Source organism: Pan troglodytes, chromosome 4 (genome assembly GCF_028858775.2).
Source record: "Pan troglodytes isolate AG18354 chromosome 4, NHGRI_mPanTro3-v2.0_pri, whole genome shotgun sequence".
Taxonomy (NCBI): domain Eukaryota; kingdom Metazoa; phylum Chordata; class Mammalia; order Primates; family Hominidae; genus Pan; species Pan troglodytes.
Genome location: NC_072402.2, coordinates 37,906,727 through 37,933,584, shown reverse-complemented (window position 1 = coordinate 37,933,584; position 26,858 = coordinate 37,906,727). Strand labels below are relative to the sequence as shown.

The window sequence follows — 26,858 nt, the reverse complement described above, 5'->3', positions numbered from 1 at the left end:
GCCTCTCCTCCTCCAAAGGAACGCAGCTCCTCACCAGAGAAGTCCTTAAAGGAGCTGATGGAGCTGAAAGCCAAGGCTCGAGAACTATGTGAAGAACACAGAAGCCTCAGGAGCCGATGCGATCAACTGGAAGAAAGGGTATCAGTGATGGAAGACGAAATGAATGAAATGAAGCGAGAAGGGAAGTTTAGAGAAAAAAGATAAAAAGAAACGAACAAAGCCTCCAAGAAATGTGGGACTATGTGAAAAGACCAAATCTACGTCTCATTGATGTACCTGAAAGTGACGGGGAGAATGGAACCAAGTTGGAAAACACTCTGCAGGATATTATCCAGGAGAACTTCCCCAATCTAGCAAGGCAGGCCAACATTCAGATTCAGGAAATACAGAGAATGCCACAAAGATACTCCTTGAAAAGAGCAACTCCAAGAAACATAATTGTCAGATTCACCAAAGTTGAAATGAAGGAAAAAATGTTAAGGGCAGCCAGAGAGAAAGGTCGGGTTACCTACAAAGGGAAGCCCATCAGACTAACAGCAGATCTCTCGGCAGAAACTCTACAAGCCAGAAGAGAGTGGGGGCCAATATTCAACATTCTTAAAGAAAAGAATTTTCAACCCAGAATTTCATATCCAGCCAAACTAAGCTTCATAAGTGAAGGAGAAATAAAATACTTTACAGACAAGCAAATGCTGAGAGATTCTGTCACCACCAGGCCTGCCCTAAAAGAGCTCCTAAAGGAAGCACTAAATATGGAAAAGAACAACCGGCACCAGCCACTGCAAAAAAACATGCCAAAATGTAAAGACCATCAAGGCTAGGAAGAAACTGCAGCAACTAACGAGCAAAATCACCAGCTAACATCATAATGACAGGACCAAATTCACACATAACAATATTAACTTTAAATGTAAATGGGCTAAATGCTCCAATTAAAAGACACAGACTGGCAAATTGGATAAAGAGTCAACACCCATCAGTGTGTTGTATTCAGGAAACCCATCTCACGTGGAGAGTCACACATAAACTCAAAATAAAGGGATGGAGGAAGATCTACCAAGCAAATGGAAAACAAAAAAAGGCAGGGGTTGCAATCCTAGTCTCTGATAAAACAGACTTTAAACCAACAAAGATCAAAAGAGACAAAGAAGGCCATTACATAATGGTAAAGGGATCAATTCAACAAGAAGAGCTAACTCTCCTAAATATATATGCACCCAATACAGGAGCTCCCAGATTCATAAAGCAAGTCCTGAGTGACCTACAAAGAGACTGGGACTCCCACACAATAATAATGGGAGACTTTAACACCCCACTGTCAACATTAGACAGATCAACGAGACAGAAATTTAACAAGGATACCCAGTAATTGAACTCAGCTCTGCACCAAGCGGACCTAATAGACATCTACAGAACTCTCCACCCCAAATCAACAGAATATACATTCTTTTCAGCACCACACCACACCTATTCCAAAATTGACCACATACTTGGAAGTAAAGCACTCCTCAGCAACTGTAAAAGAACCGAAATTATAACAAACTGTCTCTCAGACCACAGTGCAATCAAACTAGAACTCAGGATTAAGAAACTCACTCAAAACCGCTCAACTACATGGAAACTGAACAACCTGCTCCTGAATGACTACTGGGTATATAACGAAATGAGGGCAGAAATAAAGATGTTCTTTGAAACCAAGGAGAACAAAGACACAACATACCAGAATCTCTGGGACACATTCAAGGCAGTGTGTAGAGGGAAATTTATAGCACTAAATGCCCACAAGAGAAAGCAGGAAAGATCCAAAATTGACACCCTAACATCACAATTAAAAGAACTAGAAAAGCAAGGGCAAACACATTCAAAAGCTAGCAGAAGGCAAGAAATAACTAAAATCAGAGCAGAACTGAAGGAAATAGAGACACAAAAAACCCTTCAAAAAATCAATGCATCCAGGAGCTGGTTTTTTGAAAAGATCAACAAAATGGATAGACCACCAGCAAGACTAATAAAGAAGAAAAGAGAGAAGAATCAAATAGATGCAATAAAAAATGATAAAGGGGATATCACCACCGATCCCACAGAAATACAAACTACCATCAGAGAACACTACAAACATCTCTACAGAAATAAACTAGAAAATCTAGAAGAAATGGATAAATTCCTTGACACATACACCCTCCCAAGACTAAACCAGGAAGAAGTTGAATCTCTGAATAGATCGATAACAGGCTCTGAAATTGTGGCAATAATCAATAGCTTACCAACCAAAAAAAGTCCAGGACCAGATGGATTCACAGCCGAATTCTACCAGAGGTACAAGGAGGAACTGGTACCATTCCTTCTGAAACTATTCCAATCAATAGAAAAAGAGGGAATCCTCCCTAACCCATTTTATGAGGCCAGCATCATCCTGATACCAAAGCCTGGCAGAGACACAAACCAAAAAAGAGAATTTTAGACCAATATCCTTGATGAACATTGATGCAAAAATACTCAATAAAACACTGGCAAACCGAATCCAGCAGCACATCTAAAAGCTTATCCACCATGATCAAGTGGGCTTCATCCCTGGGATGCAAGGCTGGTTCAACATACGCAAATCAATAAATGTAATCCAGCATATAAACAGAACCAAACACAAAAACCACATGATTATCTCAATAGATGCAGAAAAGGCCTTTGACAAAATTCAACAATGCTTCATGCTAAAAACTCTCAATAAATTAGGTATTGATGGGATGTATCTCAAAATAATAAGAGCTATCTATGACAAACCCACAGCCAATATCATACAGCATGGGCAAAAACTGGAAGCATTCCCTTTGAAAACTGGCACAAGACAGGGATGCCCTCTCTCACCACTCCTATTCAACATCGTGTTGGAAGTTCTGGCCATGGCAATTAGGCAGGAGAAGGAAATAAAGGGCATTCGATTAGGAAAAGAGGAAGTCAAATTGTCCCTGTTTGCACATGACATGATTGTATATCTAGAAACCCCATTGTCTCAGCCCAAAATCTCCTTAAGCTGATAAGCAACTGCAGCAAAGTCTCAGGATACAAAATCAATGTGCAAAAATCACAAGCATTCTTATACACCAATAACAGACAAACAGAGAGCCAAATCATGAGTGAACTCCCATTCACAATTGCTTCAAAGAGAATAAAATACCTAGGAATCCAACTTACAAGGGATGGGAAGGACCTCTTCAAGGAGAACTACAAACCACTGCTCAATGAAATAAAAGAGGATACAAACAAATGGAGGAACATTCCATGCTCATGGGTAGGAAGAATCAATATCGTGAAAATGGCCATACTGCCCAAGGTAATTTATAGATTCAATGCCATCCCCATCAAGCTACTAATGACTTTCTTCACAGAATTGGAAAAAACTACTTTAAAGTTCATATGGAACCAAAAAAGAGTCCGCATTGCCAAGACAATCCTAAGCCAAAAGAACAAAGCCGGAGGCATCATGCCACCTGACTTCAAACTATACTACAAGTCTACAGTAACCAAAACAGCATGGTACTGGTACCCAAACAGAGATATAGATCAGTGGAACAGAACAGAGCCCTCAGAAATAATGCCGCATATCTACAACCATCTGATCTTTGACAAACCTGAGAAAAACAAGCAATGGGGAAAGGATTCCCTATTTAATAAATGGTGCTGGGAAAACTGGCTAGCCAGATGTAGAAAGCTGAAACTGGATCCCTTCCTTACACCTTATACAAAAATTAATTCAAGATGGATTAAAGACTTACATGTTAGATCTAAAACCATAAAAACCCTAGAAGAAAACCTAGGCAATACCATTCAGGACATAGGCATGGGCAAGGACCTCATGTCTAAAACACCAAAAGCAATGGCAACAAAAGCCAAAATTGACAAATGGGATCTAATTAAACTAAAGAGCTTCTGCAAAGCAAAAGAAACTACCATCAGAGTGAACAGGCAACCTACAGAATGGGAGAAAATTTTTGCAACCTACTCATCTGACAAAGGGCTAATATCCAGAATCTACAATGAACTCAAACAAATTTACAAGAAAAAAACAAACAATCCCATCAAAAAGTGGGTGAAGGACATGAACAGACACTTCTCAAAAGAAGACATTTATGCAGCCAAAAAAACACATGAAAAAATGCTCGTCATCACTGACCATCAGAGAAATGCAAATCAAAACCACAATGAGATACCATCTCACACCAGTTAGAATGGCAATCATTAAAAAGTCAGGAAACAACAGGTGCTGGAGAGGATGTGGAGAAATAGGAACACTTTTACACTGTTGGTGGGACTGTAAACTAGTTCAACCATTGTGGAAGTCAGTGTGGCGATTCCTCAGGGATCTAGAACTAGAAATACCATTTGACCCAGCCATCCCATTACTGGGTATATACCCGAAGGATTATAAATCATGCTGCTATAAAGACACATGCACATGTATGTTTATTGCGGCACTATTCACAATAGCAAAGACTTGGAACCAACACAAATGTTCAACAACGACAGACTGGATTAAGAAAATGTGGTACATATACACCATGGAATACTATGCAGCCATAAAAAATGATGAGTTCATGTCCTTTGTAGGGACATGGATGAAACTGGAAACCATCATTCTCAGCAAACTATCGCAAGGACAAAAAACCAAACACCACATGTTCTCACTCATAGGTGGGAAATGAACAATGAGAACACATGGACACAGGAAGGGAAACATCACACTCCAGGGACTGTTGTGGGGTGGGGGGAGGGGGGAGGGATAGCATTTGGAGATATACCTAATGCTAAATGACAAGTTAATGGGTGCAGCACACCAACATGGCACACGTATACATATGTAACAAACCTGCACATTGTGCACATGTACCCTAAAACTTAAAGTATAATAATAAAATAAAAATTAAACACACACACACACACACACACACACACACAAAATCTCCATATGATTATAATGCGCAGCTACATTTAAAAACCACTAGTCTAAGGCTGGGTGATGTAGCTCATACCTGTACTCTCAGCACTTTGGGAGCTGAGGCAGGAGGATGGCTTGAGCCCAGGAGTTTGAGGCTGCAGTGAGCTATGATCGCACCACTGCACTCCAGCCTGGGTGACAGAGCAAAATCATGTCTCAAAAAAATAAATAAAAGCAAATAAAAATACAAGCACTGATCTAGAGGGTTTAAGGTATGTTGCTTAAAAAGAGAAGCTTGAATATATTTGAATAAGATGCTTATATAAGATCAGCAGTATGGCTTTCTTTTATATGTATTTAAAATGCTTCTGTCTACAAAGATAGTATTCTATAAACAAAGCTCTCTTATATTTGGTAAACGCTGAAGTCCATATTTTTCTTAAATCCAAACACATTTCTCTGAGGTCTGATAAAAAGTTTGTTGGATTAATTTAATAACACTAAATCAACAATTTCGGAAAACCAGACTTCTATGCTCAAACGTGCATTTTTTCTTGACATGGCCATGAACTCTATGGAGTTTCAGGTTTTAAAAGGCCAAAGACGAACCATAAAAGTATCTTAATTTGTATTGTGGTCCTTTATGACTAAAAGACCACATTATCATTCTAAGGAAAAGGAATAATAGGGAAAAGAAAAGAAAAGAAGAGAACATAGACGCTAATTTGAAAGTTTCTGTAAAGGATAAAATATTGACAGATGTGTTTATGAAGCAAAATACCCTTCATATGCAGAAGGCGGTCTTTCTGTCAGTAGAGAAGAAAGGACTTTCTAGAACTAAGCAAATAAATTATTAACTAAGGATCTTCAAAACTTACTGGGATCATAATATAAATATATATTATATCCTATATCCTAGAAATGGTGGTGTGTAATTCAAAGTGACTTCTACTGTCAATCTGACTAGGTTCCCTGTCATTTTGATTAAAATATCAGATTATCTAAACCTAGGTCATTTTTCTTACTAAGTTATATTTCACAGTTACAGGACTTGACCCTGTAAGATCACTTTACAGGAAAACTAGAATAACATAGTATATTATATGCATGAAATACAGTGACATGACTTGGAAGGGAGATGAAGTAGAGCGAGAGACAAGAAAGATAATACGGACATTATTTTTTGTATTGTAGCTGCATTTAAAAAGAAAACTATCTACGTTATTTTTATATTTAATTGTGTCCCTCATAGTATAATTTTAAGCCAATCGTCTCAGAGTCCAATAGACTGAAGCTGTTTTCTGCATGGCATCAACAGACAGTGACAGTTTTATCAAACCATGTTCAATCAGTTATAATGATTCTCTGTAAGTTACCAATTATTAATTTCATAAATATAATCAGCAAAATGAAAAAGAAATTAATTTGTCTCTGTTGAATTGGACAGGTGAAATGAACATAATATGTTATATTTAAGTACTGTCCCTATAACGTAGTTAATGCTTAGAAGAGCGCATGAAAATGGAAGAAGCCAGCCAACAAACCAATCTATCAGCCAATAAAGAATACTGCTGAGACCAAATTAAATTGCATAGCATTGCTATCAACTCTGAGAAGATAATGCTTTTTGGTGGGTGGGGGCAGCAAGAAGGGAGAGATAAGGCGGAAGCAGGGGAAGGTTAAAAGGATAGTTCTACTTGGGCTAAAACATCATGTACCCCATAATGAAAAAAAAAAACGAACCATAAAAACAACAAACAAGCATAATAAGAAATTAGGAGAGAAAGTATGTCCGTAGGAGGAACCATAACAAAGAAGTCTCTCTTTATATTCTAGTATCTGATCAAAAGTTGCACAAATAGGCTGGGCACGGTGACTCACACCTGTAATCCCAGCACTTTGGTAGGCTGAGGCGGGCAGATCACTTGAGGTCACGAGTTTGAGACCAGCCTGGCCAACATGGTGAAACTCCATCTCTACTAAAAATACAAAAATTAGCCAAGCATGGTGGCATGTGGCTGTAATCCCAGCTACCTGGGAAGCTAACGCAGGAGAATCGCTTGAACCTGGGAGGCGGAGCTTGCAGTGAGCCAAGATCATGCCCCTGCACTGCAGCCTGGGTGACAGAGCAAGACTCTGTCTCAAAAAAAAAAAAAATTTGCACAAATAAGGCAACTCTTTTGAAGAGTACTTAAGAGTATGCAGATTTGAGTAAAAATCAACAAACTCAGCTGCAAGGAGGGATAGACATGTAATTGCTTCTCATATTTTTACATACTACTACTGTTACAAATTTTTGGCTGTCTCTAAGTACAGATCATTTGTCAAAACATAAAAATAATGGTGCTAAGTACTAAGGATAATACAGATTTGCGAACAAGCTCAAGGTTCCTCTTCTCATATTACATAATAAAATACAGTAACAGCATGGACAGTGAACTCAGACCTGGGTTGGAATATGGTTCTATCACTTACTTGCCATGTGAACTTAGGCAATTTACTTAAGTTATCTAAGACTTGGCTTCCTCATCTGCAAAGTGGGAATAACAATAACCATCACTTACAATCATTATTAGGTTTAAACAAGACAGTTTTTATATAACATTATCATCGTACACTGTCAGGGGTTCCTAAATAGTGCTATTATTAATTCCGGCCATGCTTCAAAGCCAGGATAAGTTGGAGTGGTTAAGAGAAACATTTAATAATTTCTCAGAGGAATCAAATTACATGGCCATGATCATTATAGAAATTCTATTTATTAAAGTAATAAAGGTTTTCTTCCACTGTATACAGAAAAGTTAAGAGCAAGGAGGTTAACTCACTTTCCCACAGGAATTAGTAAAGAACCCCAGTTATCTGCATCCTAATTCAATGTATCTTTTCCACCAGAAAAGTATCCAGAATACAATTCTTAACTGCTTTTTTTGTTAGCTCCACATTTTAAAGTATTAAATATATTTTGCATAATTGCTAAATACAATTAGAAGGCCTCTCTCATTTTTTCTTGTATATATGAGAAAGAAACAGATAATATTAGAAAAGAATGTTAATTCTTTTATCTCAATGGCCAGCATGTTTTTTAAAGATTGAGAAAAAGAGTATTTATATAGCAAATTTTTTTTTGATGAGAAAGCACCATATTATTCACTCTGTGACCTTGTCAAAGGACATTTTTGGTACACAATGCTCCCTATTTATGTTCAGGCTTCACTTAAAAATGGTTCATCAAAAAATCTAGAACACTTTGTGTGGTTTTTCTGAAAGGGAACAGCAGAAATTATTCAGAAGGATATTGTCAGGAAGCTTACAAATCTCTAAACAAAGTAGAAAAAACTTGATCCAATGAAACTAAATACCTTAGAAATTGAATCTACGCAGCTACAAATGCAATAGCACAAATGTGGGTGGTACTGATGCAGAGAATTCAGTTCTCTATTTCCTTGAAGAAAAGGAACAGTACACGTACAATGGCATAGGAATACTATAATATTTAGTTGCTATAAAGGCAAGGTATATCTAACACATTACATTTAGAAATACTAGAACAATTTTCAATTTTCAACTCTCCAAAAAAGCTTTTATATAAAACAATAGCTATCCTAGAGTCTTCCACTGCTTTAGCAAAATTAATTTCAGAAAGGTCAACTTACCAACTCTATTACTTCTACATTTCGAACTGATGGGTCGGGCGCCACCTCTGGCCAATTAGATAATTCCAGGTACCCAGTAGCTTTAATGTTGAGAGTATGAGATAAGGTGCCAAGCTGGAAATGATCTCTATCTATTAAAAATAGGGAAAAATATAAAATAAACAATATGAGCTGTATATAACAGAGAACAATCATAATCAGAGCTCAAGGTAATTGGCATATTACCTCAAATGTCAAGGAATAAATATAAACTAGGAAGCTCTTCATAGGTCAAAAAACTGATTTCAGTCCATAGATTACAATAATCTCCCCCATAATGGTCAATAAAAAAGCTAATCAGTCAGTGTGTTTAGAGGTGTTGCTCTGAAATGTAGCTTCTCTAAAAATTACTTTACTGTGAATATTAAGAATGACAGCACAGTTAAACAATCCATATACATGTCTTGGCACAAACACATCCAGAATTTTAATAGTTTTTCTACAAAACTGAATTGCTTTTTATCGCTTGACAACATTAAATAAGAAACAATATGAAAACCAAGGTATGTAACTATTTGATTCCAACTGGAATGGCTACTTGTAAGGTAGTAAAATACTTAATTAGTCCTTTTAAAAAGCTGGGACACATAAGTCAACTTCCCTCTTTGAAAAACCAGTTTAAATATAGAGGGATACTTTTTATAAAATAATTCCTCCTAGAAAAACTGATATTAGTGTACACAGAATATTTACTTAATAACTCACTATTAAAAGGAATTATATTTCTTATAAAACTATTTAAAAGAGAAATGAAGTCATTATTTATAAGAATAACACAGTTTTCATCTATTGCCCAGTTTAAATGTTAGAATAAAGTCAGAATGCTTAAAATTATTTAGTAAATAAGGTCTACAAAAATATAAACTTTAATATAAAACTTGCTTTTGAGAGCAGATGAATGAGTAGAAAGCATGCTGTTCTTATATATTTATATATGCGAATCATTTATATTTCCTAAGAGATAAATTTTAAGCACATTAGAAATGGCAACATCTTGTCATAATTTTTTAGATAACATAGATTTTGGAGTTATATTCTGATAATACCTTTAAAAGGAGACTCAAGCAGTGGTGCAGGTTTTTGTGCTAGGAATATTTTTTTGGCATATTTACTTAAAGCTCCACTCTTTTCATTCGGAACAATAAGCTGCCTAATAAATCTTGTACGGTCTCTGATGTCGTAGTTTTGATCATACTTGCCGAGATTTAATATGTACTGGGTAAGCAATTTTGTCTGTTGGAAAAAAACAGATCAAGATGAGAATACAGTTATTTATGATTATTGATAACTCTGGATAAACATATTTAAAGAGGTAATAAAAATGAATGGTTATGTCAAACGAATGTTGTTCCATAGGGAATACGCATTTCTAATGCTGCAAATGGAATTTTGAAGCCAAAGCACATGTCCTCTTCTGTACTGGGTAGGTGAATGCTGAGTATTGAGAAGCAGCCATGTGCTAGATTATTAAACTGCTGAAGTGGAAAGAAAGGCATCATTAAAAAAATAATCATATATGGCAAACCCACTGAAGGGTCTACGTGAGAATAATGAATGTGGAAATACAACTAAAAACATGGCACTCAAAACTTAATCGGAAAAATATGCAGGACATCAAAACATCAGAGAGTATTAGGGGGCTGGCAAACTGCTTCTCCTGAGGTGTGTTTTATGAAGAGATACTGTCCCTGGCATAAGCAGTGTCTGCACTCTGACTGCACTCAGTTACTTTACCCTGAATTATGACCCATTAAAGCAGACACATGAATCACTGAACTGGATTACTGCAAATTATTTGCAGTGCATTTAGCTGTTACTTTTTCATAAAAGCAAGCTGCTGATGCCCTCTGAAAACTAGGATAAAAGACTTCTTCCATTTTTCCGCCATGCTGCTTATAGCCTCTAGTAATATTGGTCATTTATTTATTTATGTAAGGGAACAACTTATTATAGTAGCTTTTACACCATAATAAGACTTCCTAAGTCAATTTTTGAATGTACTACATTAACATATATTGAAATTATTTTAATAATAATTAAACCAAAATTGAAATGTTAACAAAATAGGTTTGTATTTTAAACTACAGTTATTTTATTGAAAAAGCATAGTTTTAACGAGAAGGCTACATGTGTACAATTTTAACTATAAGCCAAATAGAATTCATAATACATGGGAAACATAAACTGAGAAACACTAAATCATTTACTTTAGATTAGAAGATTTTATGCACATTAGAAGCAGATAAAAAATAAAATCAATCAAGTTAGGCAGAGCTAAAGACAATTCTAGAACAATAAGTCAAAGTACAGAAATGGTGTGGTAAACTCTTTTAAAATAATTGCTTAAGATAATTGATTTGATAGAAAGCAACCTTATTTCAGTAGCAGAGTAGTTAAAAAGGATTAACCTAGTTTTATTAAAGTAGAATTATAAAAAATACAAGTGAAAATGTTAATAGAGCTATTCTGAATTTGGTTACCAACAGTTGCTATTCACTAATTGCTAGACCATGCTGGTTCAAGTACAGGTAAGAAAATTTCTATGATTCATTTTTTTAAGACAATTAGCAAAATATTCACCAACTGAGGAATACAATTCAAAACCAACTTAAAAGAAAATGTGGTACACTAAACCGTGTAATTAACTTGCTGGAAAAACCTGGGAAATCCACTTAATCATTAGTTTTCTCAAATGTGGAGTTAGAATTTACAACTTGGTTAACTCTGAAGTCCATTTGAGTGCTGAGATTTTAAATCTGCAACTAAAATAAAGAGTCTCTTAATTGCAATGATTTTTTTGAGCTAGCAGAATGATACATTTGGCTTATATTTCTTAGCCCAAAATTAATTTTTAGGAAATTAAACATTTTCAATATTTAACAATTTTGAAAGGTAGGGCATTTAAAGTAATTAAAATTATATAATTTAAAAATTTTTATTGACTGTAAAATGTATTATATTGTAAGCTTATAAATAAGTTTTATTAAAATGTATTTTCAAAAATAACATTCTTTCTAAAAGATAAAAACAAATTTGTGTACAATGATGCACTAAAACCATAAGCAGAATAATTATTCACCACACATTTACATATATTAATCAGTTTCTTCAGTGTATGTATCTAGTAACAAGGCATTGGTATTTCTCTGGAGAATACATTTTTATATGGCCTAAGTTTTTTTTAAAAAATAAAATTGCAATCTTTTTCAAAATTAAATTCTGCAGTGAGTAATTATAAAATTGTTGACATTTTCAACTTTCTTCTCTGTAGACCATATTTGGGTATAATGGAGAAAATACCCTCTTTACAGTATTTCTGGACAATCATGTAATCTCAGAAAAAATTCTACTGAATGAAGACTAGTACCAATCCTTGCTTTCATGTTAAAAACTGTAAATATTTCAAACCCAAATATTTGGCTTTTCCCCCATGTAGTCAATAAAAAGTTTTCACAATATTGACAACATTTTCAAATAACTATTTTATTTATCCTTTTAAAAATATTTCATCAATTTAGATACTACAAAACCAACTGCCTTCTCAATTTCATTTCATTCTACACAATATAAATTTTTCTAATCAAAAACAGGTGCTCCATCAAAAGAGTCTTCACGATAGGTAAGATAGTGCAAATGACAACCTCTCGATTAAATCTTGAGCTCTCACCATTTAACCTGTTCAGTTCTTCCCTTGCCTGTACAGGGAAAACTTTCAAAGTCTTTCTGTTTGCAAGACTTGTTTCTAATAATTGCTATTTGCTAAAATTTTTCAAAAGGTAAAATTTTTTGGCATTTACTAGTGACACTTTAAATAATCCAAACAATTTGTGAACCAAAACTTAACCAATATACAGAAGACTCGATTATCAATAAAAAATGTTTAAACCAATATAAGAAACTTAATTTACAAAGCAGTTCTTCACAAAATCATCTATCTAAAATTCTGTTGCTAATATGCATTAAAGACAGTGTGTACTGTTCTGCTATAGAATGGTTCTTCAACATCAGTTTCATCCCAAGAATTTTATAGTTCAGTCAAACTGTGTATACTAATATCAGTAAATTTGACAACTACGGTTTTATTTCAACTGGCTGAATAAGCAGTTTGTTTGCATGCACAACAACCATTTCCCAAAACATTTCTCTTCCATAGTTTTCTTAATTTAATAAGAACATTGATTTTTACCATGACAACATCCTTTCATCAAAAACAGTTTTATCTTCAATGTTGAGCTTTTTAATTTACAACAGCATTTGCAATATTTTTGACAGAATAAGCTTCCAAAAGCCTTACTTTGTTCCCATTTGCAGCCCTGACCAAACAAATATACAAATACATTGAATGAAAAAAGTCTGTTTTTGGAATTAACCGATTTTCTGTTTGAAAACCAGCAGTGTTGGGCTTTTTTCTACTAATGGAGCCACCACATTAACAGCTATTGTTTCATTTTTCATATGTGCATAAGAAAACATAGAATAAAAGTAAAAAACTAATTTTCAAAAAGTTATTTGATCTAAATGAGGTCATGTTTCACACAGAATTATATAAACATCTTCTGCACCTGTACGTATTAAATTACCTTAATGCATAATCTTAAAATAACTACTAGCTTTTTAAATGGATGTTGATCTTTTTGTAGCAGATTGTTGTGTCTTCTGGTTGCTGCATGGTCAATGAGATCACTAGCACTCTCATGATGGTTGGTAAATGTCGACAAATATTTTATGCATGTTAAGTACTAAGTGGAAATTTAGCACTTTATTGTTTGTTAAATGTACACTTCCACTTTAAAAAATATATTGCTGATGATTTTATAACAAGATAAAGAACTGCCATATAATAAAACAAACTTTAGACTTACACTATAAATAAATGACAAAACTACTGTAGCAAGAGTGCTTTCACCACTCTCTTTTAATGACCTAGGACAGGACTATTCAGTCTTTACTCCTGCACATATTTCACCTATAACCAACCTCTAACTTCCCATGTTTTCCTTTAATTCCACCCACTGGCAGCCTGGAGCTTCATGCATCTCATAGGCCATGGCAACACTTGCTGGTATATCAAGTTGCTGGCAAATGAAGCATTGTTAAATACTCATCTCTCCACCTCCAGCAAAGCAAAAGACAGCTTTTCCCACCTGCTTTGTCAGAGTATACTTCATTTATCAGCACAAATCCTGCCTGCTGTTCTAAAAGGAAGAAGTTAGTTATGTTACATCTAGAAAGGGTGGGAAAAAGATACAGTCTTTCAGATTTAAATGGCTCACATATTAAAATGAAATCTCTGTTCACTGCACTTGTGTCTTAACATGCCACTAGACAAAATTATGGCAGAAGATAGAAGACCTCAAAGCAGAGGTCTACAAATTAACTGTGCTATTTTAAGGCAAATATTAGTGATATTACTTCATTAAAAATTTGGGACAAATCCTAAACTAGATGGCATGGAGACAACAGGCATAAATTAGATCTGTCCAGGGAAGCTGTTAGGAAGAAAATAGACAACATTTAAGTAAACAATCATGACATTTTAATATCACCAGAGGCTCAATCCAAAACCAGATGGGACATTAATTAAATAGTACTTTTAAATTTGTTTTATTCACAAATTACACAAGATAAGCAATGACAGTATAATGTATTATCATTAACAAAAATATTCAATATCATATATACGGCTATTGATTAAATTTTGTTTTCAGACTAATTTTCCTGCTTAGATTTAAGGAACCATTATTGGTACCAACTAATGGCTAATGCTATCCAGACACTAATTATATCAATTACATTTTCTTCAGATTGACTCTAAGTCACTGTGACACAGGAAAAATGAATTTGAGGAACTGTTACATAAAAATTAAGAAATTCATTATTACACAGTGAAACCCCGTCTCTACTAAAAATACAAAAAATTAGCCGGGCATGGTGGCGGGCACCCGTAGTCCCAGCTACTCAGGAGGCTCAGGCAGGAGAATGGCGTGAACCTGGGAGGCGGAGCTTGCAGTGAGCCGAGATCGCGCCACTGCACTCCAGCCTGGGCGACACAGCGAGACTCGCCTCAAAAAAAAAAAAAAAAAAAGAAAAAAGAAATACATTATTTAAAAGACTTCTCAAAATACTCTGACAATAAACTGGTAAATATTTATTCAAACAATAGCTTTCTTCTAATAGATTATAAGTCAGTACAAATAACTAAAAAGGTCTCTTAAAATATAGTCCTAATATATATTTTACTATTAATACTATAGTTCTAATAATATCTTTACTATTACATAAAAAGGACACAGAAGTCTGCATTCGGCATAGTAAAGATTTATATTGGTTCTTCATTGCTGTTATTTTTTAACAGGATGATACAAACAAATATGTTTGGTAAATGAAGTAAACTCTACATAGAATTCTTAACTTACACCAGAGGCAAACCTAAGCAGTACCGTTGTTCCATCTAATTAGTTTTTCTTTCTTTCTTTCTTTTGAGATGGAGTTTCGCTCTGGTTGCCCAGGCTGGAGTGCAATGGCGCGATCTCAGCTCACTGCAACCTCTGCCAACCAGGTTCAAGTGATTCTCCTGCCTCAGCCTCCCAAGTAGCTAGGATTACAGGCATGTGCCACCACACCCGGCTAATTTTTTTGTATTTTTAGTAGAGACGGGGTTTCACCATGTTGGTCAGGCTGGTCTCAAACTCCTGACCTCAGGTGATCTGCCCGTCTCAGCCTCCCAAAGTGCTGGGATTACAGGCGTGAGCCACTGTGCCCAGCCCTAATTAGTTTCTTAATTTCATGACTAAACAGGATTCTTTATGTGACTTAGATGTAATTTCTGAATTTAATAGTATCTACCTTTTTGTCAATTTGAAAAGTTTTCTGTAAGGTCTTCCTTTCTGTATTATATTTACTTGAGTTTTTCAATGCCAAGAAAACATATCAAAGAAAGGATAGAGATGTCACTTCAGAGTGTCCAAGTCTCCTTTTGTTAAATCACATTAAAGAGGCTTTGGGGGAAGGAGATTTCTCCAAAGACCTGAATCACGGGCAAGAGAGAATCTGCTTTTAACTTTAGGAGGAATCCCTAAAACATCAGTGTGATTTACAAAATCTCTCACTAAGAGTAAAAAAGAACTCAAGGAAGCACTTTCTTTTTTAATAGCAGAAAAGTAGAAACTTAAATGTCTGACAGAGATAGTAATTAAATTATATCTACACATATCCATATTTCAAAAACATGATATTAAGCAAAAAAAGTTGCAAACGTATACATAAAGTAGAATATCTACTTATGTAAAATTTGAAAACTCACAAAAACAACCATACATTGCTTATGGATGCATATTCATATAATAAAAATATAAAACAGGGATGATTGAATGAAACACACCAACAAGGTGGCAGTGGTTACCAATGGGGAAGAAACGAACGTGTGAACAGAAGCTTGAGGTTCTAGTTCTATACATCTTACATTAAATAAATAAATAAATAAATAAAGGCAAATGTGAATATCAACTTAATCCTAGTGGTAGATATACACATATGTATTTATGCTATTATGTACTTTTCCATAGGTTTGCAATATTTCATAACTAAAAATAAAAATGAGCTAAGAAAAACATTAACTTATGGCACTTATCACTACATTTAAAAGATGACACACTATTAGAGTTTAAAATCAAAAGCATCTTTTATTCATTAACTTTTAAATTGTTATTAATTCGTTTAATTAAATCCTTTCTTCCTCAAACTTCAGTAGACTATTTCAACGAACTCATGCTAAATCTTTATACTGCCTTAACAGTTCTAGATTTCAGCAACTTCAACTGGTTTCACTCTTTCAACTTTTTCCCCACATAAAAGTGAAATTACTCCTCTGTGAGAGTATTCTAAGAGTGTTTTCTACTCTTGATACTTATTTCTAACCATTTTTTGCTTCACAAACTGAAAAAAAAGAGGGACGGGGAGATTTCAGCATCCTACTTAGAAAATCTCAGTAGGATAAACCCAAATCAGTAGTTTTTTTTCCTAATAAGAATACACTTTTTCTCAGTAACTAGACTAGTTTCTTTACTTTAAATCATCATATTCCCTAAGAAGAATATAGCAGTTGCTCGCTAGGGTTACGAAAGAAGGATAACTAAAATGAACTAGGCACTATTATGTGCAAGGAAATCTAAGCATTTTACATGAACTGTTTCATGTTATCCTCATAATAACTTTGTGAGGTAGGTAGAGTCAGTTCTGCTCTAATGCTTGTTTTGAAAATGTGCATTTGTTCCAACTCAGTTGGCATATTAGGGAACAATTTGGGCATAACATGAATTTTGTGGTGATTTCTTCTGCAAGAAATACTAGGTGAAGGCATAAAAATGCACCCAGCTAAACAGAGATGTGTAGGAATACACAAAACATACATACCTCAAACATGTACTTCAGAGGTTAACATCCACATGTGTTATGCGCCATATTCATGCTCATTAGGAGGCACAACTTTCCATCCAATTTCAGATTAACCCTCTTTCTACCGCTGAACAAGTGTAGCCTTTCTTCCATAAGCAAACCTCAAGTCTTTTTCAATATAAAGAGCAGTATCATTGTAGTATTTATTTGTTAACCATTTAACACGTGTAAAATTGTACTTCTGTTTTTTTTAGGTTCCTTTTTAAAAAATATGTCACCAATACAGTTTTTGAGTGTTGCGACTCTAACTGCGTTTTTCTAATAATCCCTATGGTTTTTATTGTGTGATTTTGTATAGCACAATGATTTTAGAAGCATACATGTTGCAATATAGCAAAATTGACTATATTATAATAATTCCCATTTTACAGATGAGAAAATGAAACCTTGGATAGGTTATATGATTTGTCCAAAATCATGTAAGTGGCACAACATGATTTGAAGCCAGACAGTCTATTTACCATATTATGCAACCACTACCACCATCCATCTCTAGAATTTTTCATCTTCCCAAATAGAAACTCTGTACTCATTAAACAATAACTCCCCATCCTGGTTCTTCTTATGTTGAGTAATTCTGGATATACAAGATACATTTGGACATTAAGAATGCCATGTATTTTAGAGACTCTGGACATAGTTAAACTCTTTGAATGAGTACAGGATTTTCATTTGTTTTAGCAGGTAATTAACTTGGTTGGGATTCAAGGTACAAACTCAGTCTCTTGGGTACACCTCAAATTTCAGCTTGGTTCTTTAATTCCTAGCTGTGTTTCTCTGAATCCACCCTGCACAAGTGTGGTTCAGATGCCAGCCAAAAACTTAGGTACAATTACTCCCAGATTTTGAGATTCTCCCACACTGGCTCTCTCCTTTCTACTATTTTTCCTTAACTTTCCAAGGTCTGTAGCTTTCCTGAACTCTCTTCTCTACTTCCTCAAGCCGGAAGGACTTTGAATTTCCTTTTTGGAGGTCTAGCCACTGTGCACAGTGCCAACTGCAAACTGTCCTCAGGATAAAAGCCATAAAAACAGGGAAAATCACTCTGTGCCATTTCCTTCTTCTAAGTATGAATTCCCCTCCTCTTACTTTTCTTTACTATTCTGTGTCTTCAGAAAGTCATTTGTTTCTTGTATTTTTCTGGAGTTTACAGCTGTTTTCTATGGTAGGGTCAGTCTAGGATATACTGAAAACAGACTGCTAACTAATTTTTAAATTATTTTTTATATTAGGTCAAAAATAGTTTGAGGTAGATAAAGAAATTTACTATTTGATTATTCTTCAAACATACAAATAAATACAATATGCTAAATCTTATAAAAATCAATTTAGACATTCTCTATAACCCTAAATAATTCAATAAAAATTATAGAAATGCTCACTGAGGTATTTAGGCCACAGGGAATTCAGATCTACAAATAAATATCAAGACTTCACGGCAAACCAGCTCCTCATCACTGTAATAGACTCTTCCTAGCTTAGTTTTAAAGATCGCTAAAATAAATAAGTAGAGAAAACAATTCTTAACATTTCAGTCAAAACAATTATTTTAGTCTGTCTTATATCTAATGGATTACACAAATTTTAAAAATTCTATCAAGTTGATAGTGCTTAAAACCATTCTTTAAAACTAATTTTCAGGCTGGGTGCAGTGGCTCACGCCTGTAATCCCAGCATTTTGGGAGGCTGAGGCAGGCGGATCACTTGAGGTCAGGAGTTCAAGACCAGCCTGGCCAACATGGTGAAACCCCATCTCTACTAAAATACAAAAAAAAATTAGCCAGGTGTGGTGGCAGACACCCATAATAAGCTACTCAGGGGGCTGAGGCAGGAGAATTGCTTGAACCCGGGAGGCAGAGGTTGCAGTGAGTCGAGATCATGCCACTGTACTCCAGCCTGGGTGACAGAGGGAGACTCTGCTCCAAAACAAAACAAAAAACAACTAATTTTCAGTTACTAATTCTCTCAATCTCCTCTTCTTGAGAAATGAGAAATATTCGAAAACAGAGAACAACTCTTCAAGACACTATTAATCTATTTTCATATTTAATCACTTAAAAACAATGAGCTACATAAAAATTTGTGATTAAAAAAAATCACTGTGTTTTCACCATTAGGTGGTGAAGCCTATTGTAGTTTCCTAGAAGTATCATTCTAAAATATAAAATATCACATCTGTAATCCCAGCACTTTGGGAGGCCGAGGTGGGCAGATCACTTGAGGTCAGGAGTTCGAGATCAGCCTGGCCAACACGGTGAAACCTGTCTCTACTAAAAAAACAGAATTAGCCAGGCATGGTGGCACGTGCCTGTAATCCCAGCTACTCAGGAGGCTGAGGCATGAGAATTGCTTGAACCTGGGAGGCAGAGGTTGCGGTGAGCCAAGATGATGCCACTGAACTCTAGACTGTGTGACAGAGGGAAACTGTCTCAAAAAAAAAAAAAACACTTCAGAAACTGAGCTCCAAAACTGCCATTAATAATAGAGATCAAGAAAAAAAAAAAAAAAAAAAAACCTGAGTGCAAACTAGTTGTCTTCAAATTCACTGGATAAAAAGACATGAAACATGCTCTACAATATCTAAATAAACAGTACTACATTTCATTATTGGTTATTCACAGCTACAAAGAAAAGAGCCAAAGAAAGAAGCTTTACTTAGTTCGATTAAGTCTTGATTGACATTCGATTTTGTTATTACTTTAACAATAATCCATAAGCTAGATATATTTAGAGTGGCCAAACCAGACAGAAAAAAATCCTAAGAGTCTAGGTATCATATTGACCTTTGCCATACCACAGGGATTTAGTGAACACCATGGAGTTTCAGGCTAAAACTCCCTCTATTTTATCAAGAAACATGAAACTCAACAGCAAACATAGGTCTTTCTTTATTCAGTTTTTAGAAAGTATCTCAATGTATAAAGAAATCTACAGACACTTGGAAAGGATTAACTGATTCCTTTTAAAGATGACTTAAAATGTAAAGACAAAATCTAAATCATGGAAATATGCTCCATTATTTGCAATTATCTGGTTACAAATCTTGTAGATGAATCAGCAAAAGCTATAATAATATAACTCATATCACGATTAGGGATGAAGATAATCCCAAAGCATATAGAAATGAATTTGAGGAATCGACCTGAGGATTCTGAAAGGGAAACATTAGTTTACTAGAAAATAAGTGTGGTCTATGGGGAAGCAGGAAAGGCAGACAGAGAGGGAGATACATATAGAGAGATACACAGCAAATACAAAAAGAGAGAAACAAACAGGGATGGAAGAGAAAGGAGACAATGACAAACACACTGGACTGTAGTACGGGGGCGGGGCACGAAGGGATGAAGGATGTCAGAGAGATATCTAGGCAGAAAGAGTTTTGGGGAAGGGGACAAAAACAAAGACGGGGAGGTGGAGAAAAAAAATCACAAAGGCAAAAGTAAGAGTCAGAGAAAAAGTGAAAATTAGAGAAAAATAGACAGGACACAGAGCATATAGCTTCCCAAGAAGCCTAGCTGCAAATGAGCAAGAATCTTTTTCCAATTTACTAAACAGGTAAGTCCACTCACAGAGAATAGCAATTCAGATATAGGAAAAGTCCCTATTTCGTACATGGAAGCAAAAATGATTCCTCTTATTAACAGCTGCTCAAAAAGTCAATGGACTTAAAAACTGAATATTCTAAACTGCAAATCTGGTAAATTATACTACTATTAAAAGTGGTTTCCCTTTCCTCTGCAGGACAAGGTCCATACTACTTAGCAGAGCATACAAGCCACTCCATGTGTTCAAACTGCAAAATGTCTTAGTCCATTTGGGCTACTGTTAGAAAATACCATAAACTGGGAAGCCTATTAATAATATAATTAATAATAAAAATTTATTTCTCACAGTTCTGGAGGCTGGGAAATCCAAGATCAAGGTACCCACAGTTCTGGTGTCTAGTGAGCACCCATTTTCTAATTTACAGATAGCACCTTCTCACTGTGTCCTCACATGGCAGAAGCAGCAAGCTGGCTCTCAGGGATCTCTTTTCTAAGAGCATAAAGTTCATTTATAAAGGCTCCGCCCTTATGACCTAATCACCTCCCAAAGGCCCTACCTCCTAATACCATCACATGGGTGATCAGGTTTCACCACATGAACTTTGGGGGATATAAACTTTCAGACCATTGCACCTGCCATTCTGGACTCACCTTTAAAAAGTTTCCCAGAAACACGAAGCTGTTTCTTGACTCTGACCCTGTGCTTTCCTCTTTCTGTACAGTAAACCACTCCTTACAAGCCCTTAGTCAAGAGTCTCATCCTTTATAAAATTTTCTCTGACCTCGCATCTACTTCAGACTTTATAATTCGTCTAGAATTCCACTGTATGTCAATACTTCTGCTACAGCATTAACACACACTATTTCATTTTTTAATCTGTTTTCTCTCTTACTAGACTAGAATGTCATCTGTTTGCACTAGTATCATCTAATACAGAACCTGAAACAAACAGGCACCTAGAAATTGAATGGTCAGACTAATGAAGGTACAGACCTCCGCTGTTTGATCAGAGTGAAGAGGAAAGTACGTATTAGACAGGTTGACTAACATTTGCCTCTCACCTGTTTGGAGTTGGTTAAATACAATTTTGCTCCCAGATTTAATATCTGCAGTTTCACCAGATCATCTTCACTAGTGAAGCTTTTAGCCATCTTCCTCAAAACATCAGGGGCAATTTTAGGAACTCGTTCACAGTTTTCTCCAATTAGCCAAAGAATACTTGCTCTAGCAACAGGAACCTAATATGAGAAGCAGATTACATAGTTAGAAGTAAGTTAATCATACACTAATATTAACATAGAAAAGGTTTTAACTATTACAAAAGTTTTACAGCTATTAATTAATTTAATGTATATCTAGGAATTATTCCTGTATTTATGAATTTTCGTCAGTTATCAAAAAATAAACACATAGGAAATCTCATTAAAATTGATTTCAAAGATAATATCTTAGAAAATATTCATACAGCAAAAACCGATGGTCTAGAATCTAGATTCTATCAGAGACGAACAAATTCTAGAAGCCAGTCTAGCTGCCCATACCTATTTGTTTCTCCATTATCTGTTGCTGCTTTTGTGCTATAATGGCAGAAATAGTTACAATGAAGACCATATGGTCCTCAAAGCCAAAAATATTGACTGTCTAGCAATTTATAGAAATGGTTTGCTGACCCCTGCTCTAGAACAGCAGTTCCCAAACCTCAATGCCCACAAAAAACATCCAGGGTTCTTACTAAAAAGACAGGTCCTGGGATCAGCTCCAAAATAGTATTTCTGTGGTGGGGCCCAGAAATCTATGTTTTAATTTAAAAAGCATCACTGATGATTCCTGAGACAGGTGGTCCACAAAGCCCATTTGAGAACCCACAGATAATACAGAAAAAGAAACAGATCAATTAGGTACTATGATTCCAAATCAAAACTGTTTTTGCTCTTTATGTATTAGCATCTACAACACTGGAAATATATCAAACTGGTAAGATCATCAAGGTCTGCTTATAAAATCATGAATCCCAGTCTATTATTTGGTCAACAAAAGAAACAGGGATAAATTTGTCCAATATTGCATTTTGGCACTATATTTTTAAATAAACTGCATTTCAATATAATTTATCTTCTTAAAAGTCACTGCTTTGTGACAAATTGGAAACCTTCCATCAGTACCATTAAGACCAACAATTTAGAGTATGCAAATTAGTTTTATTACTATTTGCTTATTTGCATCCTCCCCTATTCCAAAAGGAATTTGAGAGGGTGTGTAAATTCATTTCAGTGAACATTTTCACCTCGCACAGAAAATTTGTTTTTTATAATAAGTGAAAAGGCTGACAGCTATCATTAAAAGGTGGCATCACGAGCAAAGATAATGTTCTTTTTATGAAGTCCTTTTACAATTGCTCAAAGTCCTAATATTTTCTGTAGTTTCACGGCTATACATAGTATGATTGTTAAAGAAAAAAGTGAGAATAAGGACCTTTCCATAGCTAAAATTTTATCACAATATCTACCATTGCAAAATCTTTCAAAACACCCACATTATGAAATTATATAAAAATATTAAGTTACAATATTGAGTCCTTCACTAGAATCAGAATGAGATGATCAAAAAAGCTTTTAAATAAAAAGGTATATATTTTAAAACAGTGTAACAGCATGTCTTTAAATTATTATTTAGCATGTTTGGTGAGACAGAAGAAATCCATATACTTGTGCAATTAAAAAAAGGTCTAAGTGCTATTAAAAATCTATTCATGCAGTGTGATAAAACTGATGCCCTTACTGTACACTGATTTCTGGAAAGAAAAGAGGTTATTTCTAACGTTCCAAAGGTTACACTGCATTAAGACCTTACTCCCAATCTATTATTTTAAATTGGGCTAAAGAATAGTAATTGAGTGGTACATTAAATTTTCCAGTATAGAGCAATTCAAGTTGCCTGCCATAATGAAAGGTAGTTCTAAATAAGAATATATGTGCAACTTCAAATTTCAGTTATGCTAGATTTATTTTTCTTAAATATTTTATTATATATTGCTAGTATAAAAATCAGAATTCTATGACATACCACAATCTATTATCCCATTTTAAGTAATTTTCTTCTGGTAACAATCTTTTGCAATTAAAAAGACAATCCCAAAAACAAGTAATGTTTAAAGAGATTGTTTATATTCATGAATATACTAAAATTAAAATTAAAATATTGGAATACTGTAAACACGATACATATATTTAAAATACAACTCTTTGAAAAAATTAAAAATCAATAAATCATAATGCTCACAATAAAAATCTCAAGGTGGTGGTGAGAATAAGATTTGTAGTTTTCTAGAACTGAGCTAATAAAATCCCCAAGTAAAAATTTTTAAAACTTAGAAAACTTCACCACAAGAAATAATATCAATATAAATATACCAAACTTTTGGTGATGGCATTGTATTACAAAGCTTAGGAAACTGACAAAGACAACATTTTTGAGCAGGTGGATGGGATCAGAATACTAAGATTTTTGGATTCCAGCTTTCCCTTTCTCTTCCCATTAAGCAACAGGACTCTCATTTATACACCATTGACACTATGAATTCACAGCCACTACTTTCAAAGATTTGAAGCACCTGAAAAAAAGGCAAGTAAGAAAATTAGTCACTTTTTAGAGGCCAGGCACAGTGGCTCATGCCTATAATCCCAGCACTTTGGGAGGCTGAGGCGGGTGGATCACTTGAGGACAGGAGTTCGAGACCAGCCTGGCCAACATGGTGATACCCTGTCTCTACTAAATATACAAAATTAGCCTGGCACACTCCTGTATTTCCAGCTACTTGGGAGGCTGCGGTACAAGAATCACTTGAACTCAGGAGGCAGAGGTTGCAGTGAGCTAAGATCGTGCCACTGCACTCCAGCCTGGGTGATAGAGTGAGACTCTGTCTCAAAAAAAAAGAAAAGTAAATTAGTCACTTTTTGTTCCCCATGGTCTTTTTAACCACAAAATAAATAGGAACACTGAAATAAAACCAAACTAATAATACACACACAGACAGAGACACAGGTACAGACACACACACAGAGTCATACATATGATATAATACTTTCATTATGAAGCTCTGCTTTTCAATATTCTCAAAGACAAATTGGATCGTAAATGACTTTGCCTGATTCTTTATTCTAAATGCCCTGAGAAAGTGATTAAATGCACTTCTCAAACCTTGTACTAGAAGGCAGTTTCCACGGCCACCACAACCCATTAATTTGCCAGCAAAAACAAATAATGATTCCTAGCTCACCACAGCAGTTATAGAAAGACATCTAGAAAGATTTTACAGATCACTCTGTAAGCAGTTCAATTTAAAAGCTATTGTGTTTCAACACCAGCCCACTGCACAGTGCAACAGTCCAAAGTAAACCCTACAAAAACATCAATTTCATTTATTTAAATTTGTCAAAGGCAAAATCAGTAGACATCTAAGCAAACTGCATACCAACAGCAAATCAGATCTAATACTCTGTATCTGGACTCAATATGTATTAAAGCCTAAGCCTGAATTACAATGGGGTGTCAGAGAAAGGGTGGGTAACTTGTGAAATGGCAGGCATCCTGTGAGGCATCAGGGCAACAAGGATACAAAGTGCTATTTCAGTATTACTCAGTTTTTACAGAATAACATCTTTCAGTTGTTAAGATATGAAATCCCATCTGTCCCATTAAACATTATGTGAAATCCTGTCAGAGCAATCCACAGGTAGTATGGGTTGTTTTGTTGTTGTTGTTGTTGTTACTTAAAGACAGGGTCTTACTCTGTCATCCAGGCTGGAGTGTGGTGGTGCAATCATGGCTCACTACAACCTCAAACTCCTGGGCTCAAGCAATCCTCCCGCCTCAGCCTCCCAAAGTTCTGGGATTACAGGCATGAGCCACCATGCCCAGCTGATAGTATGCATTTTATTCTAGAAGAACTCCAAAACCAGTATTTATCATAAATGAAGGATACGCCAAAGGACAGAATACTCACAATCAGAACATGTAAGTTGACTGTATTACAGACATAAATCTATTTGATTTGACCAAATTCAAAATGTAAAATACATTTAAACTTTAGTTTTTATATTTTCAATTATTACTAAATAACCAATGAAAACAAAGCCCTGAATATGATAAAATCTATGTTCTCTTTTTAAAACAAATTACATAGCTAATATCTATTGAGCTCTTACCATGTGCCATGCACTGTTTTTGAGAGCTTTACATATTTTCTCAGTCATTCATCACCAAAGCCCTATGAAGTATGCTCTACTATGATCTGCACTAGATATATGAGGAAACTAGGGTAACAAATGAGTTAAGAAACTTGCCCACATCTCACAGCTGGTTAGTGGTGGAACTAGGATCAGAACTCCAAATCTGAATCCAAAATTCACACTGGATCACTGGGTAGCGACAAAATGAGTGTGGTAAACTAGGAAGAATACTGGTCAGCAAGCTGTTCAGACCGGTTCTGATCCCACACTGATGGTGTTATATCAAGGAGGCAATTAACTTCACCTCACTGGGGTCACATTTACTTATTAATCAGATGAAGGATTATTCCTTCATCCTCTGTTTGTCTGCCACATTGTGCAATGGCTCCCTTAGTGCCTCCTGCCATTTCCCCAAGAGCCTGATTTTCAGGGCAGACCCGGGCCATCCTCTTGCCTGTTCCCACACCCATGTATAGTGGGACATTTTCCCACTTCTTTCACCTCTTCTTTTAAGGATAGGTAAGGTGGCCAGGTGGGAAGAGGTCTTGCCATCACTTCTGTTCTCTCTCCTTCCGGAAGAAAGATGGACCCAGGATTCTGCCCTAATAAAGTGGCTCAGGCACTGAAGGAAAACATGCTCAATATTGACCCCTTGTCCTTAGACATTGGACAGACTGGCTTTTCCTAAAATTGCAGTGTTTTAGAATGACACTCCTGGGTTTGATGGTGAAATAGGTAGAGATTCAGGAGGACAGAAGTCTCATTTAAGGCTCTTATTTTAAGGCTCACATTTTAGAATCACTTGCCTACGTTTAGGAGTTATCAGGCACTTGGTCAGATTAATAAAACACTGCTTTTATTTCCACATGGCCATTGTTCTTGTATAAACAGCTCTCCTGACTGGAACAGAGAGATTCTGGGGATTCAATCATTCTTCTTTCCTGACTTTGAAGTTATGTCTGCTACATCCCTCATCACCTTCTCCTGGGGTAACTTGTGGTTGACCAT

The 26,858-nt window shown here is 35.4% G+C and overlaps 1 protein-coding gene across 7 annotated transcripts in view; it reads right to left on the bottom strand.

Annotated features, from left to right (window-relative positions):
• AP3B1 (adaptor related protein complex 3 subunit beta 1) overlaps positions 1-26,858 on the bottom strand; it is a 291,912-nt gene that overhangs the window by 115,161 nt on the left and 149,893 nt on the right. For all 7 annotated transcript variants that reach the window (XM_063811141.1, XM_517689.8, XM_016953105.4 and 4 more), the window contains exons 15-17: positions 21,684-21,860; positions 9,669-9,855; positions 8,584-8,714 (exon numbers count right to left, since the gene is read on the bottom strand). In XM_063811141.1, coding sequence (XP_063667211.1) covers positions 8,584-8,714; positions 9,669-9,855; positions 21,684-21,860 — 495 coding nt within the window. The remainder of the gene's footprint in view (positions 1-8,583; positions 8,715-9,668; positions 9,856-21,683; positions 21,861-26,858) is intronic.